Source organism: Thamnophis sirtalis, unplaced genomic scaffold (genome assembly GCF_051295495.1).
Source record: "Thamnophis sirtalis isolate CommonGarterSnake01/CBP01778 unplaced genomic scaffold, rThaSir2_p1.2 scaffold_6, whole genome shotgun sequence".
Lineage (NCBI taxonomy): Eukaryota > Metazoa > Chordata > Lepidosauria > Squamata > Natricidae > Thamnophis > Thamnophis sirtalis.
In genome coordinates, this window is record NW_028261386.1 from 68,335,356 (window position 1) to 68,352,807 (window position 17,452).

General features: G+C 38.2%; 1 protein-coding gene across 7 annotated transcripts in view; it reads left to right on the forward strand.

Annotated features, from left to right (window-relative positions):
- The window catches only part of ARID4B (AT-rich interaction domain 4B), an 84,506-nt gene that overhangs the window by 1,173 nt on the left and 65,881 nt on the right, over positions 1–17,452 (forward strand). For 4 of the 7 annotated variants that reach the window (XR_015696989.1, XM_087718077.1, XM_087718072.1 and 1 more), the window contains exon 2: positions 301–363. Coding sequence is in view for 6 of the 7 variants with exons in the window: in XM_087718077.1 (XP_087574203.1) it covers positions 301–363 (63 nt within the window). In the remaining variant the exon portion in view is untranslated. The other 3 variants (XM_087718076.1, XM_087718073.1, XM_087718074.1) reach the window with 3 other exon arrangements.

Sequence of the window (17,452 nt, forward strand, 5' to 3'; positions counted from 1 at the left end):
GAAGCGGTTGTTGTTGTGGCAAGTTTCTGCTCTGACAGAAATGGCGTCAAAGGCAGCGGGCGAGGGGGGAAGCCAGCCGCGGGGGTGAGGCTCCGAGAGCAGTGGCTTTTTGTGGCTGGAGAGAAGAGGCGGCGTAAGAGAAAAGGGAGAACTGTAAGAGGGGGCATCGGGCGAGGTAGGCTGGAATGGGAGGGGGGGAGAAAGAGGGCCAAAACGCCCCCCTCCCAGCACTTGCCGAGTGCGCCCTGTTGAAAAAAAGGAGGATGGTGCGTTGGCTCAGTGCTTTGTTTTAAATTTCAGGTCCAGCCTTGGCAGCACATTCGCTTTCGGATTTTTCTGCTGCAGCCTGAGTTCATCATGAAGGTAAAACCTCTTATGGGAGGGGAGGGGGGAAGAAATGGGGCGTCGCGGAGGGTTATGTTTCTCCGAGCTCCACTCCCTGGTGTGCATATTGTGGCCGTTTTCAGTTCTAGACTGCGGATTATTTCCCTCCTTTTAGCTTTCAGGCAGTGATGTATATATAATATATATTGTTTTTAAACACTCTTGCTTGGTGTGTGCGGAAAGCAAAATGTAAATCCAACATGTTGGAGTTTCTCTTCTGCAACACCTTTTCAAAGGAAATGAGGACATGGCTGCTTAGGCCAGAACTGATAGCTTGCTGGAAAAAAGGGAGGATTTTCTTTATTTCTGGGGTGCTGGGGAGCTTTCTTTACCTTGTTTTGTTTTCCTTCATTGAAATTAAAGGATAGGTGTACTGTATTTTCTTTGTTCTGGAGTCTGGTTGAAGTAATTTTTTTTTAAGTTCCCGGAAGTATCTTTAAAAAGATTTATCTGCTGCATAAATATTGCTGCAAGCAGTAGAGCGTGTTTTGTGTTCTTTAAAAAACGCAAGCTTTTAACCACGGGATACAGTATTTGTATATTTGTCTGTTAATTAAAAGGCACTGACAGTTGGTGATCAGAATCTTAAAAGTAAATGGGATGAAAAAAAATCTGTTCCTTATTTTTAAACTTGCAATAACCACAAGTACAGAATCTGGTGTAGAATACTGATCATGAATATCGTTTTAAAAAAACTGGTAAAGTTGAGTTTCATATAGCCTGCTGAAGACATTTTTGAAAAACTGAAAATGAAACATTGTATAATACGGCAATTGATAAGCCCTGTCTACCAGCTTTGTTATTAAATATTGTAAGTTACTTCATCTGTTAAGGAAGGCTTTTCTTGAGAGATATGGGTAGCTGCAATCACACATCAGCTGTGCCGGAAACTCTAGGAATAACGTATTAAATGTTTCATACAAGTATGGCTGTTTTCAGCTATTAAGCTTCATAATGATTCTTTTTTCCATATGATATTCTTTCTTAAATTAGTATTAAGGTTGTTTGCAATAATGAGAACAAATGAATATTTTAGTGCAATGTCTGTTCATTTAACTATAGAACTTATTTTCATTGTTTATGAAATTTAAGACTGCTTTAGGATGAAATTTATTTTGTTCAGAAATTATGATTACAGTTAAAGTAAGTAGTTATATTTTTAACGGATTATTGACTATGCATAAAATGAACATTACAAAGTACTTTACAATTCAGATGGTGGCTTATATGACACTGATGTTTAATCCATGCTTCAACAAGTGGCCTTCTGATATAAACATTAACATATTTTTAAAAATTAGAAACTGCATAATTATAAATAAGTAGCAAAAGATTATAAATATGGAACACAATGTGATTGTTTAAGGAATGAGCTGCACTTTTGCAAATGAATTATCCCCCATCCATTACTTTTTATATACCACTGTGGATTTCTATAGCAGAATTCAGAATAGTATTTGTACTAGTCTCAGCACTTTGATACTCCTGTTTGAATCTGGTATCTCTTGTGTTTAGAAGCATACATGAACACATTTCTCTAAACTTGGCCACAGCTGAACTGAAGGGCTGGGAGAGATTTCTCAGTCTGTTTATTTTACTGTCTGACTTCTCTTTCAGTGACAGAAAGTTGATGTACTTGTTTCTTTCTTACTATTTTATCCTGGCAATTATATGCCTGTTGGCGAGCATGCTTACATAATGACTAGCTGGAGATTATTCAGTGAACCTTGTGTATGAATAGGGATTTAACCTGAATTTCTTTCTCCCTAATTTTGCATAGTGTGTGAATTGAAGCTATGATTTTAAGTTAATACAGCTAAAATAATATTGAATAGGAGAGAGTGGAATGGATATAGTTTTCAGAATATATAAAGTAAGAAATGAATGCTCTTCTTTGGATTAAAATTACAAACTAGTACTCTTCTTTGAATTTGTTCTGCTGTGCTTATATTTATATTTTAAGCTTATATAAAGAACAACATGTTCTTTTGTTTTCATCAGTAAATAAGTTCGGCTTAACCAAGCCTGTTCTGTTGGCCATCGGCTGCCAGATAAATAAAAAACACTGCTTGGATATGATCACTTTTTGTTTCTATTATGTGTCGATAGAATGTAAGAGTTGTCTCAGGATCTTGGTCATATCCTAGCATTCTAACTTTGCAAATGGTGAATAACCCAGCTACTAGTCAATTATCCAACCATTCAAATGACTGGCAATAAAAGGTAAAAAAAACCTTCTTAAGTCACTTCATAACTCCATCCATCCGGTTTTCTTGGCAATGATAGCAGTGGTTTGGCTTTGCCTTTTCTTTTTTTTTACTTCCTTATTCTACCAAAAGCTTCAGGATTCCCAGGTAATCCCCATCCAGGTAATCAACACCAACACTGCTTACTTTTGAGAGGTCAGTTAGGTCCTGTCATCTGCTGAGCCACTTCTGGCAGTAACAATCTTCAATTAATGTAGGGACAAAAACAATGTCCCTTGGGTCTAGTTGGAAGCTGGTTTCTAATATATTCCCAATTAGTTAACAGTGGAATAATACTGTTTATAAAGTACAGTGATATAGGGATGTAATTGTAAGTTTAGAGTTAAATTTGAATTACAGAAATAAAAGAACTACATTCTGCCAAATTTTGAGCTTTGTAACTTTTTAGAGATAGAGATACAAAAGTGGGCGGGAAAAAGAGGAAATTTGAGATTGAAAGAAGATTACATTCAAAGCACACCTGTAGACATTAATGCTTCAACATTTCAGAATCCCTATCTACTTTGTATCTGATTATGCTAATTTTGTCCTTTGTAGAGGACAGTAGGTATACATAGGAACTAGAATTGACCCTAAAGACAAACAAATTAGGATTTAGTTTAATTTTAGCATATTTCCTAGCTTTTGTGGTGGGCAAACAGAATCCTGATGAAATACATTCTAGTTAGTCTCTTAAGTAATGCACCATGAGTAATTTTTCTGGCTTACTTTTATTTACTTATCTAATTTATAGAGTCAGTGACTCTTTGTGGCATACAAAATGAAACAGTGGCTTACAACACATAACAGTATATTTTAAATAACAATAAATAATTACAAATCAGGACTCAGCTAAAATAAAACTGAAGTTTGATGTATGTTTTCTCCTACTTCAAACTGAAGAAGGTGAAGGGAGGAAGCATTTTCCCAGTTTGAACCCTCACACACATTCATTCTTGTTGATGCAACTTTATGGATTATCTTTGTTTTTTAAAGTAGTGCATGTTTACATTCATTCTTAGAAGAATCAAGGCTAAGAACTTGTGATAAATATGTGGCTGAATGAGATGAGAAGCTTATCTTAGTCTAAGTTGAGCAACAAACATGTACCAGAAGAGAAAGTGTTGAGATGAAAGAAATTCAGCAAATGATGTTATTTCTTTCCTTTCCCTATCCCCATTGCTTCAGATTTCTCATTTCCTTTTTTTCAGTGAATCGTATTTAGGTTTTATATGTCTATGCAAATATTCAGATTAATTACAGCAGTATGTCACTAAAAATACCTTTCAGAAGGATGTATAAATTTATTGAAATCATGTAGTTTTCTATAAGTAATGTTGAAATGTGACAGGTTTTGTGGATCTCCTTTTAATTTTTTTTTGTTTTTTGTTACTTCTAATGCTAAAATGTTCTGCTTTTATTGCTGAGAGGATCGTGTGGATAATTGCACACTGTTTTCAAATGAATCATGAATTCACTGAAGTAATTTCTTTGATCCCTTCTAAAAAAAACCCTTTCTAAAAATGTCAGGTGTGTTTTAATGTTTTCTCAAAAGTAATTATAAGTTAAACAAATTTTTAATTTTGTTGGATTCAAGTTGGTTCTTAATAGGGAAGGTAGAAAATCTATTTAAATTGTATTCAGTAAAAACTATTTCATATTTCCTGAATTAGTTTGGATTAAATACAATTTAAATGCACTTTTAAATTGAGTGTTGCTGGTATAAGAAATCAGAAAGCTTTATTCCTTTTTTTACTCTTCTACAAATAGTAAAACAGTCATCATTCATATGTTTTGTTTATCAATCTATGATAAAATTATGAAAATACATTGAGAAAACTGAATGGCATATATTATGGAAAAGTGCTGAAAAAATGAATGCATTGGTAGATATTGTACAGAAAAATGCATCCAGGTACACATACGCTTAAAAAATAAAGTTGATCAAAAAGGGAGAATTATTTTTTGCAAGCAATAGATGACTTAGTTTGTTTCTAGCTCTGAAAACAAAGCCAGTTATATTCTGATCAGAACTTTTATAAATTTTTAAATCTACGGTTGCCTTTCATCTATGAGTCAAGCAAATGTGACATAATAATATAGTAGCAGAGAATCAGAGTGGTAGATAACATTCTTTATTATATTGGCAAAGTTGTAACCTTTCATATATTGTTTATTGAAGTTAATGACATTTTCTAATATACAGTACTTGAATAGTGCATGCATCCATAATGGAGTCAGGTTATTTGCAAGACCACTTCTGAGACCTGAGGGCATTTGCCTACTCCCTCAGTTAACGAACATAAATTAGTTAAGATTGGACATATTCCAGACTCCCTTGCCCTTAAATGCTACTTGCTAATGAGACCTAGAAAGTGTCCCTTTTCTGTAGCAGCTATTATCTTATGGAATTTCAGGATCTAGCAAGCTTCCATCCTTTTTAACTTTCCAGAAGGCTATAAAGAGCTGGTTTATTCCTCAGGCAGCTAGGTAGAGTAAGTTGGGATCCTGTGGATCAGTGTTTTTCAACCACTGTGCCGCGGCACACTAGTGTGCCGTGACATAGTGTAAGGTGTGCCGTGGGAAAATTACTTTATATATAGTCAATATAGCCACAGAGTTAATTTTTTTTAACATTTTCTAATGGTGGTGTGCCTCGTGATTTTTTTTCATGAAAAAAGTGTGCCTTTGCACAAAAAAGGTTGAAAAACACTGCTGTGGATAATCTTGTTGGGTGTATTTAACAAGGATGGCTAGAGCACCAGGTTTTTTTGTTTTGATTTTAATTTTGTATTGAGTTGCCCAGAATTTTTAAGAGTTTTAAGTGCAGGGACATACCTCTTTTGCACATGTGCAAAATAATTTGCCTTTGTGTGTCCTGACCATTTTTGTCAGTATCCCTATTTAGATATGGTTATTTATCTCTATCACCAAATTCTTCTCTTGTCCTGTTCTGAAATCAGAAGTTCTGTAACAGCTGAACTTTTAACACAGCAGCCATTTTCTCTTGCTTAAGTTTTTCTTTAAAAGTTTCTCTGAAATGCTATACTATATTGTGATTGATGCTTGAATTGTTATAATTCTTTCCAACTTTTGTAGATGGAGACAACAGTATCTTATGTAGTTTCACTTATTAATATTTATAAGTTGCTTTAATAAATAGCAAAGTAATGAACATAAAACAAAAATAATGAAAGACATACTAAAACAGCATAAAATCCTATCTACTAACAATTTAAAGAAATCAGTTAGAAAAATACTTTTATTTCATTCCAAAATACAAAGAGAATGACTCCAAATTACAATTAGTGTTTTGTTATTTAAGAACAAAGCAAAAGAATACTCTTTCCCACAAACTCAGGGTGAGGTTCTGCAATCTAAGTTGCACTCAAGGATTTTTCTGCAGAGATTAGCAATTGGCCATGTGCAAATATGAGAGGTGCCTCATCTTGCCAACTCCTACACTGTTTAATGTTTTAAAGGTTAAGAACATTGCTTTGAACTGAACTTGGAAAACAACTAGTAAATTATCTGTGCTGGAATGATATTATAATTCCATACAATGATAAAGATGTACTTAAGCATATAATCCTATACCATGCCAAAATTGCCAGAATAATTCAGTTAAAGTCTATAAACAATAAAATATAAAACTAAAGAATATATTTTTAAAATGAAGTTGTACAATGGTACCTTCTTGTTACTGATTAAGGAGCACTCCCAAGTTGTGAACTTTTCAAGAGTTTGTGTAAATTGTGAGGCAGGCTTCCCATGTGAGATTCAGTCTCACTTTCACCTTTATGTAATCCAGTATTGCATCCCAGCAGAGTTCACAGTATGCATTTCTTAAATAACAAAGCATGATAGGATTAAATATCAACATTAGCATACTGATAGTACATCACCCCCACAATTCCAAATCTTCTTCCAACAGTTTCATAACTTTATATTAAGGAGACAAGATTGATGCAAATGAGAATACCTTGCGGAGTTACTACTGATTTTGCCCAATGTATTCTCAGATCCATTACATAGAACAGCCACTATGTTTAGTTCCATAGCATGTCATATCTAGATATATGAATACTTTCATATACTTTCTGGATCAGAAGTGATAAAGGATTGGGTTCAGTCACAGAACTAAGAAGTGAATGAAAACTTGTGATTCTCCTAGGTGCTGCTTGGAGTGTCCAAGCATGGGTTAACTTCAGCTTGCTGCCCAAAGACTGAGTTCAAATCTTTGTGTAGCCAAGCCTCCTGTTCCCCACAGAGTCTCAGTTTTAAAAACTCAGTCGCCCTGAAAGGATGCAGTTGGTGAGTTCCAGTCCTTGAACAGCAAATTGGACTCTCCAAGAAATTAGTGTAGCCTTTTTTCTTATTTTTGTGTTTAGCATATAGTATTAGGATTCTTTATTTTTCCACTGGATGAACGTTCACTCCTAATTGAAGCGTGGAACAGGTGCTCGGAGCTCTGTCCTGATTGAGTCCAAGGTCAAACGAAAGATCTTACCAGCGGTCACCAAGAAACCAGACCGCAAAGGCTCCTATTTTCATAGGCAGCCTTTTCGGAACAATGACTCCCCTTCCACTTCGGGGAGCTTTACCAGGTCCTATTCCCAATCACAGGACCACACCCAGGACAGGTCCTTTCGAGGGTTTTTTTCCAACCGCTCCTTTCACAGACCCAAGTGACCGTCACCGGTCGCCTTCCATCGGGGGTCGGCTACAGCTTTACGCTGACCAGTGGGAGGAGACAACGATGGACACTTGGGTACTGAACACCATTCGTCACAGCCTCACCTTAAACTTCCTTTCCCTTTCTCCTCGGTCCTTCATTCGTAGTCCCATCCCAAAGTTGCCCCACAAGCGACAAATGACGCAGGCAGAGATCCAGCATCTACTGGACATAGCAGCCATAGAGCAGGTTCAGGTCAAGAAGGCAGGGGATTCTACTCGATCCTCTTTCTGGTTCCCAAAGCCTTGGGAGGGGTGAGAGCCATTCTGGAACTCAAGAAACTCAACATCCACATAGTGTACAAGCGCTTCAAGATGCAATCACTCCAGACCATCTTGGGTTGCATCAGGTAGGACGACTTCCTGACTTCAATCGATCTGAAGGAAGCATACCTGCATGTCCTCATTCATCCAGCGCATCACAAGTTCCTGAGGTTCCAGTTTGCAAACCGGCATTACCAATACAAGACTCTTCCCTTTGGCCTATCATCGGCCCTCAGGACTTTCACCAAGCTCCTGGCTGGTGTCGCTGCACACCTCAGGACACATCCAGTGAGGATCGTTTGCTACCTGGATGACATCCTTTTAATGTCAGCGTCCAAACAGAGGGCGTGCCAGGATCTCAACGCCACCGTCCACGCACTACAACAACACAGGTTTTCCGTCAATCTGGAGAAGAGCCTCCAGAACCTTCAGGGTTGTCCTCACACAGGAATGAAGGACAGCATCACTGCTATATGCGTTCCCGCCCCTCTCACTAATACCTCAAGTGATCAGAAAGATCCTGCTGGAGGGGGCCGAGGTACTGCTTGTGGCTCCGCACTGGCCAAGGAGGTCCTGGTTCGCCAACCTTGTCAGTCTGTCGGTGACCAAGCATTAGCACATACCTCAGGAGCAGATCTCCTTCTACCAGGGGCCATTCCTCACTTGGACCCTCGATGGCTTCAATTGGCCGTGTGGCACTTGAAGGGGAGCTCCTGAGGCAGGACAACTTCTCTGACAGGGTCATCTGCAGCGTCCAGGAGACCTACTGTGCAAATCTATGATGCAACATGGACCAGTTTTTCTTCCTGGTGTCACTCCCATCTAATCATTGCCACAACTGCGACAATTCTGCAAATTCTGGTCTTTCTACAGGAGGGCTTGGACAAGGGTCTTGCCCCCAACACACTTCGGAGGCAGACAGCAGCCCTGACCACCATCTTGTCCAGAGATGATTCTCAACGGCTCAGGAGACACCCAAGGGTTCGCAGCTTCCTGAAGGGGCTACCAACTTACGCCCTCTTATGTTGCACCGTTACCCAATTTGGGACTTGTCTATTGTCTTGCAGACCCTAACATCACCGCCATTCGAACCTATTCGCTTGGCTAGTCTATGGCATTTGTCGTTCAAAACTGCCTTCCTCATAGCCATTACCTCGGCATGCAGAATCTCAGAGCTGGCTGCGTTGTCCGTTAGGGAGCACCTTTGTATCATACATTCAGACAGAGTCAAGGTCCAGCCTTTTTACCAAAAATTAACAGCTTATTCCATAGAACACAGGAGGTGATCCTCCCTGACTTTTGCCTGCATCCTAACCATCCCAGGGAGCGGGTCTGGCACAAACTGGACGTGCGTCGCGTTGTGCGGGTATACAAAAAGAGGACGTCTTCCTTTCGCAAGTCGGAATCGTTCTTCATTTCATTCCAACCTACTTCCAAGGGCAGGAAAGTGTCATCTTCCACCATAGGTCGCTGGCTGCGCGCATCCATCAAGTTGGCCTCCGAACAACAAGCCAGGCCTGTTCCTCTTCATATAACAGTGCACTCCACAAGGAGCGCTGCGATGACGGCCGCCTGGGCCACTCAAGCACCTATTGAGATCTATCGGGCGGCCACTTGGTCCTTGCTGTCTCTGTTCATTCAAAATTACAGACTGGACACCTTTGCCTCGGCTGAGGCTTCATTTGGAAGGAGGGTCTTACAACGGGTCCTCACGGCCCCTGTTAACCAGGACTTTCCTTCTTCCCACCCTGGGACCACATAGGTTGAATATGTCTCATGCTTGGACACTCCAACAGCGCCTAGGAGAATGACCGTTGGCTTACCTGAGTGGTCGTTCTCTAGGCATTGCAGGAGTGTCCAACCCCACCCGGGGTTTCTCATGAGGGTGCAGGGCCTAGCATCTATAAGAAATGGACGTTTCCATACAGCAACCTTTGGATCAGATACCTTCCTTTTTAAAACTGAACCTCTGTGGGGAACAGGAGGCGTGGCTACACAAAGATTTGAACTCAGTCCTTGGGCAGCAAGCTGAATTTAATCCATGCTTGGACACTTCTGCAGCGTCTAGAGAACAATCATTCAGGTAAGCCAACGGTCATTTAATGAATATGAGTTTGAGGCGTTTGAAAGAAAGTACTCATTTTTCAGTATTTTTATACTGATTTCAACAATATGGTGATATTGCTGGTTCTGTATATACATTTTAACTCATTTTCTGATATGAATTTTTACATGTTTGCTGGAAATAGCTCTAAAGCTTCATCTTTTTATTAAACCATTAAAAAAATATTTCATGTTGGTTAATATCTTTGTATTATTTTTCTTAATCAGAAAATTAGGCAGTAAGTAATTTTTTAAACAAAATAAGTTCTTTTCACATATCTCTTTAATCTCATTAGAATGCTTACAGAAATTACTATTAAGGATTTTTATAATCTTGTTAATGTCAGTGGCTATTTTTGATTTTGGCTGTGCTGATTAGAAAGAAAGAACCCCAAACTAAGGAATGCTATTCTTGAGATCCAGCATCAATGTGCAAAATGAACCTGCACTCCCTACTCGTTCTCTCTCCCAATAAATAAGAGACACTGCCTTTCCTATGAATGTGTTCTTAAAGTAAAAGGTTTTTTGAGATTGCAACTATTCATTCAATTATTGATATAAATTAAGATGCTGTCTTAATTTATAAATTAAAATTACTTTTTATAGAAATTACTATTTATAATTTTTCAAAATTCAAATAGTTCCGGTTTCTAAGGGAAAATGCAAATATTATAAAAAGTGTCCTATATTAGTAAGCTTGTTTTAACCTGTTTCAAAGTAATCCAATCTAATGAAAAATCGCTGTGATGAAAGAAGTAACTTTTGAACCAATCTTTGGCCAGATATAAGAAAATATTATCATTTGTAGGAAAAATGCTATTAATACCGTAATAGTATTTCAATTGATATAGTAATATGCTTTATTCAATGTAGTTTTAAATTTAGATTGGCGAGAGAGTCCACAATCCATGGAACATACTGCAAAATTATAGCTCCCAGGTAAAAATTTAAATATCTTAAAATACTTCAAAAAGATTGTTCAACAAAGGACAAGTGAGAGTTGAGAAGTAGTCATTCAAGTCAGCTGATTTTGACTGTTCTTGGCAATGACAACTTGTATTCTATGCTTACATCTGAGGTGTTAGACTTGTGTAGATTTGTAAAGAAATATATAGATGTCCTGGAATTAGCATTAAAAACCTTAAAGAAGTCACAACATTGTCAAGTTTGAAATCCTGTAATAGAGCATAGAGCATGTGGGATTTGAATCTCTTATTATGAATAGACAAAAATGGAAAAAATGTTTCATTAAGCACATGATTAGAGAGTATTATAGCTTTACATTTATTCATGTGTATCTTATTGTGAGGCGCTTCTTCCTGAGAAATTGTAATTATTTCTTTTTATAAAAAAGTTCAGTTAAAGTTCATAAGAAAGGTAACAAGAAAGAGTTCTATAGATAGAAATTATTATTGGTCCAATTTATTATTGGAACCAAGACATCTAGTGAAAGTGATCTGCTGATAATATGTTGAAGACTAACAAAAGCAACTATTTCATATACTTCACAAAGTAATTCATTAATTAGTTTCACTTTCTGTATCTGTCTCCACTGCCTCTACCAAAAACAAAATGGGCTAGTGCATTTGTACAGTATTTATAAATAGAGAATTTGAAACAATTCAATTTCAATTCAAGCATGATTCACCAGATCTTCAGCAATGACTTCTTAACCTTTGAAATATAAGCTATTAATGGAGGGTAGGTTATTGATAAAGCTTTTACTATGATATCTGTGAATGAATCCTGTACGACTAGAAATAAATGTCTGTTTCACGTGGACAAGATTCATGCAAATGTCAAACTTGATTTCATTTTGGGGGCCAGGATAGGCATGGCCAGCTTGACGTCACTCGTATCGGGGGCGTCTGTGGTGGCCTGAGCACTCTACCAGCTAAAACGGACTCCCAGGCTCCGTTTCCAGCCATGACAGTGTCCTGCTGCCCTCTGCCAGCTAAAATGGAGCTAATTAACACAGGGCAGCAGAGGCCATCACAGCTAGAAACAGAGCCTGGGAGAGCAGCTCGCGGCCCTCCTGAGCTCGGTTTTCACTGGCAGAGGCAGCACGGCCCTATCCTTTGCTGTTTCTAGATCGGTCCTGTGGGCCAGATCTAAGCACCCTGAGGGCCGGATCCAGCCCCCAGACCTTGAGTTTGACACCCCTGGTATATACTGTAGTAAAGCAAATAATAGCTTGTCGTGTGGTAAACATAGCCTGTATCTTGCCCGCAACCTATTGCAAATCACTACTATGTGGCTGATTATGCAGAATCCCAGCAGTTTAATGCCTTCATTTTAATGGTCATGCTGGATTTTATCAAGACACTATGTCTTCTCATAGTTGTTCTAGATGTAGAAATTGGAGGAATGAAAATGGGGAATGAAGCTGAATGTGATGATGTAGAAGAGAAGGCCATACAAAGTTCTAGGATTACTGCCTTGCACCTTTTTATCTTAATAATAATATCATCTGCTTCAATAGGTGGATAAAAATGTCAGTTCCAGTCTAAGGATTTAGCTAACTTGTGCCAACCATAACAGTAAATTTCAAAATTATATATAAATAGATGTGTTGCAACAAGTAGCAACAATGATGTATTTAAGACAAAATAGCAACAGTAGTTTATTGGAATATCTGCAAGAAATATCACTTGCTTGCAAGCTAAAACTGGTGGGACCATAAAACAGGCAAAATATTAGAACAAGAACAACAATGGCAAAGAAAATAAATTTGGAAGGGAACAGAAAGAAGGGGACACCAGTTCCTCAGTTGCTTCTTGTTTCAATTTTTTGTCTGATTTAAATTCTGTCATAGAATTTTATGGTGAGTCTGAAGTATTGTTGTAGCCTGTCAGCGGCCAGCAGAGCTGGCAGCAGATTCGGACAGTGATGAGGTTGGGGAGGAACATGGGCCAGTCCTAGAGTATGGGAAAGGCTCTGATGAAGGCTCTGTATCGGAGGCAGAGAGGGGGCCAGAGCCTTATGCCAGTTATCAGCTGTTTTCAGAATCAGACAGCAGTGAGGCAGATGAATAGCTGGAGCCTGTTCCCAGTATGTGTATGTACATAGTTGCCAGACGAAGGGAACATCTAAAGAACAGGGATCGACTTGGGAGTAAGGCCAGAAGTGAATGATAAATGGCCCCTCCCAGAGGAAATAAAAGAGGCGTAAAAGGGTAGTGGAGTTGCAGGAGACAATTAGTTCGCTTAAGTGACCTGTGATTCTCCAAGACTCCTTGCCACATTTGCAGATATCGGCCTGGCAGCTCTCTACGTCAGATAAGATCTGTGACTGCAAATCCTCTCTTGAAATACTTTGCTGTATGTTAATTAGCAGAATTCCTAGGCAATTTATAAAAAGGGGTTTTGTCGGGACCAGAAGTTTGCTTTCATGCTCTTGGGAACCTAGGTCAGAACAAGTATTGTGAATATATGTCAGTACAGTAGTCTTCCCAAACATGTGAAAAATAGTAAACACCTGCTGAACACTAAGTTGTGAGGAGTTTCATTGTTACAGGTAGTACTCAAATTTTGGGCATTTGTGACCAAAGTTCCCGCACCTCCATGGTTACATAAACAAAATTCAGGCACTTGGCAGCTCACCTGCACTTGTAACTGAACGGGCACTTCAACTTCTGCTTTCTATCTATCTCTCCTCCCCTATGTATATTCTTTCTGGTTGCCTGCACTCTGCCTTGCAGGGCAGTAAGCAGCAGCACCATAATGATGCGCCTCTGCAGCTGCTTGCCATACACCACTGAGCCTCAGCTGACCCAACAAACACCAGCAAGCATCCATTTGCCCAGCTGCCTTCTTTCTCACTTTCCTGCACCAACCTTTTGCCTTTTACATCTAGCAGGTGCAGCAGAAGTGCCTCACTGTCTTTGCTGTCTCATTTTTTGACCTATTTTCTCCGATGAACATTTTCCCACCTGTGGTTCTCTAAGAGTGCTGTCTTTGTAAAACTGTGCTGTCTTCAGAAACTGGAAAATGGTGCTTAGGGAGTCACATATAGAAAACATTCACCAGAGAAGCCAGATCTAAAAAAGAGACAACAAGGGCAGCGAGTCACTTCTAGTTTGGCCATGGCAGTTGGGTGCCAAATGTTGATGCACGGAAGTTAAGAGAGAAGACAGCTGAGGAAATGAATGCCTGCTGGAACTTCGTGGACTTTGTGGCTTGGTGCCGTTTTACTGGTGAGCCATATACAGGAAGCCAAAGAAGCTGAAGCACTTGGAGTAGCATAGTGGCACTGTCTGAAAAGGCAGCAGCACAGGCAGTAGGGTGCTTTTGCTTCAGCTGGGTGCAAAGGCAAAAGATCACTTTCAGGAAGTAAGAGAAAAGGCAATTGAGTACTTGATGACACTTGTTGGGCAAGCTGAGGTGGTTAAGGCTTCCTGGGGACGCATGGTTCTGAGGCTGCTTACCACACCACAAGGCAGGGTTCAAGACAGCCAAAGGGAAGAGTTTGGGGGAGTTGGAGACAGTACCTTACCTTTTTGTGGCTCAGGACTGGGAAGGATCAAGCTCAGAATAGCTTCAGTTGGGGTAGATAGTCAAGTAATGACCCGTGATTTTCAGTTAGTGATCACAATGGGGGGAATGCCAGGATTGCCATTTTAAGTCCATGTCATGCAATATCTTGGATTTATGACAGCACCAATTTATATCAATCTCAATCTCAGCTGTGACTGTATGCCAACACTAATCATAATGTAACTACAGGTTCAAAACATTTTATAGAAATTAAGAAATATTTATTATAAATGAAACTTTAAGCATAGTGTCTTTGATGTGATGACTACTGGATGTTGCTCTTTTGAATTAATTTTATAACTTTTCCAATTTCTTAATATGAATAAAGTCATATAAATAAAGTTTGCAATTCCCCGAGTCATATTATTACCCTTCAGAAAATAAGGCACTATGTCTTCTGATGGCACATTTTGAATTTTGAGAACACATTTTGTGGGAAGGATGGTTGCCATTGGGAGGTTGATCTGTAGACCAAATATCTGTTACATTTTGATGAGTATGGCCAGTCCTAAAGTATCCATTCACCTGAAGGCAAACTAGTGAAGCATCTCATTTTAAAACTCTCTTACCATTCTGGTATAGTTCCCTTTTTTTCTGAGCAGTAGACATACTTGTAAACTAATGAGTAGGCTGTAGCCATAAGGAGTTAAGAGCAGTTGGAGAAACAGCTACAGGTATATATGCTGATAAGCTTGGCAGTACTATAGATACTACCAGTGCACCTAGGGCTCTACTAGCTCTGCAGAGAATAAAGTAGAATGCAGGATTTCTGCATTGGACAATATGTAATAATAAATAATTTGATCTCAAGCAATGGAACATTCTGCCCTTTTCTTGGAATCTTCCAAGTCATTGGGAACAGAATTTTGGAATATGGAGTGCTAAGCCATCATTTGCTTCACTGAGTTTTATTGAATTAACCAGAGTTTGCTATATTTCCTTACATCACATAAACCATGGCTTATAAACAGCAATATCTTGATAATTAAAATCCTGGATTAACATGATATCCTATTTTGATAAACAGCCCCTTTTGAATTTCAGTTATTAATTGGAATAGTGTATCTCACAAAGCACTAATTTTTGGCTTTTTATGACGATATATAAATCATGATTATGAGTTTTCAATAAGCCCTGGTTAGTGCCAGGTATGGATTAGGACTGCATGTAAACTATTGAGTTATTGTGGTAATTTATGTTTCTGTGTTGCATATGAGCTAAGAAAATTAGAATTTCTTTGAATGAACATTTTCCATTCTTCTTTCATATGTATTACTACATTGAAACATTTGAGGATTGCCACATAACCTGGATTGATATATATGACACCCTCCAATGCATGATATTCCAACATTAAATATAAATTAATTGTTTTTAATGAAAATGACAGAAATTAACCACAAATGATATAACAGGTTTGCATTAGCATATATGTGAAAGCACAAAAACTTGTTGAACTATATTTTTACAAACCACATTGGCTAACCCCAGATTAAACGAAACACATTATGTCTTTGCATGTTATATGAGCTGGGCTATTATCTTGAATTACCATGTGTACTTGTTTATTTTGGCTTAGCATTTTTTGCATATCATAGCCATTCTGATTTATTATTCATAGTTTAGCATTTTATCTAAAGTTTTCAGACGTTCAGACAGAAAATTATATACAATGGGATCATGATTAAAAGGAGGGGTGGGTGTTCTCCTTTAAGCTGAGAATATGTCATCCATATTTGTGTCATATTACAAATGATTTAAAATGCTATAAATACAAGGAGGATTTTGCCCACTGCATCTACATTTGCTATATCAAGGTCCCCAAATCAAGCTTTCACTATACACTTAAGTTCTGTTAAACAAGGTTCTCCAAATTTGGCAACTTGTGGACATCAACTCCCAGAATTCCTCAGCTAGCCATACCAATTTGCCAAATTTGGAGACCCCTGCTGTAAAAAATTATCATTAAGGATCCTGTTATCAAAAGTAATTCCAGATGGAAAGTGGGACTGTGTGATATTGACAATAGGATGCATTCTTGATTTAGTTCATATTGAATTTTTGCCTACTGAAAGTCTAGTGAGATGTGATAAAGTGATGGCAAATAACGATTAGTTGCTGAATTTCTTGTTTTGATTCTCATTAGGGTTTGAAGTGACACTAGTTGGGAATGAATATTTTCAATTTGAATAATTTAGCTGGATAATCTACTGTCAAACTTGTCCATCTGCTCACCTTTCTTGCATATTTATTTAAAGGTAGAAATAATGCAGTTATACCCGTAGTTAAGGGAGTCATAGAACCCTCTATATAGGGAGTCATATCCCTCCAGCTTCAGTCAGTTCTAAGTAGGTGCCCAGCTGCTTTATTTCTAGGAATACACTGAATTTGAGACATTTTTTTCTTTATAATCCTTGACCTGATATGCCCAATTTTCATTGGTTGAGTTATTCTCCCATACTATATTTGGTTCCAACCAATTCAGTTTTAATACAATTATCTTGCTATTATAGAAGGAAACATCTAGACAGATTCTTGAGTTCCTTTACAGAATTTCTTTTCAGAATTCTGTTGGAAAGACTAAAACCTCTACCTCATCTTAATCAGAGCCTGAAACAGTGACTTATTCTAGGCTTACCTGATACAGCCATAGTTCTCTGTTTTGTGAAAACCTAAACTAGTGGCTAGGTTTAGTAGAAAGACATTAATTTACTTGAAATATAAGGTGAATGATATGAGTAGCTCTTCTGACATTTCTTTTGTCTCCTGTAGACATGTGAAGGATATTGCTGTTAAAATTAATGGGCTGGGAAAAGATTTAGACAACACCACAGTGGAAAAAATTAAAATGATCAACTCTCAAGTAACCACATTGATTTTTGTAGGAAATGTACCAAACTCCGAAATCTACCAAAACAATTTATCAACAATTAATATGCTTCCCTGAAGCCTCCGGAGTGCAAAAAAACAGCCCTATGGGCAAACCGGAAGTTCGGGAACAGACTCATATTTTTAATCATATAAGTATATATTTTGTATTTATTATTTTTTCCACCAAATATTCAGATTTAATTATTAGTTTATATCACAGGTTTGAACATATTGAACCCGGAGAACTGTCATTCACATATATGCATACTAGCCCATCATGCAACATGATGCTTGCATATTAATTGTTGATAAATT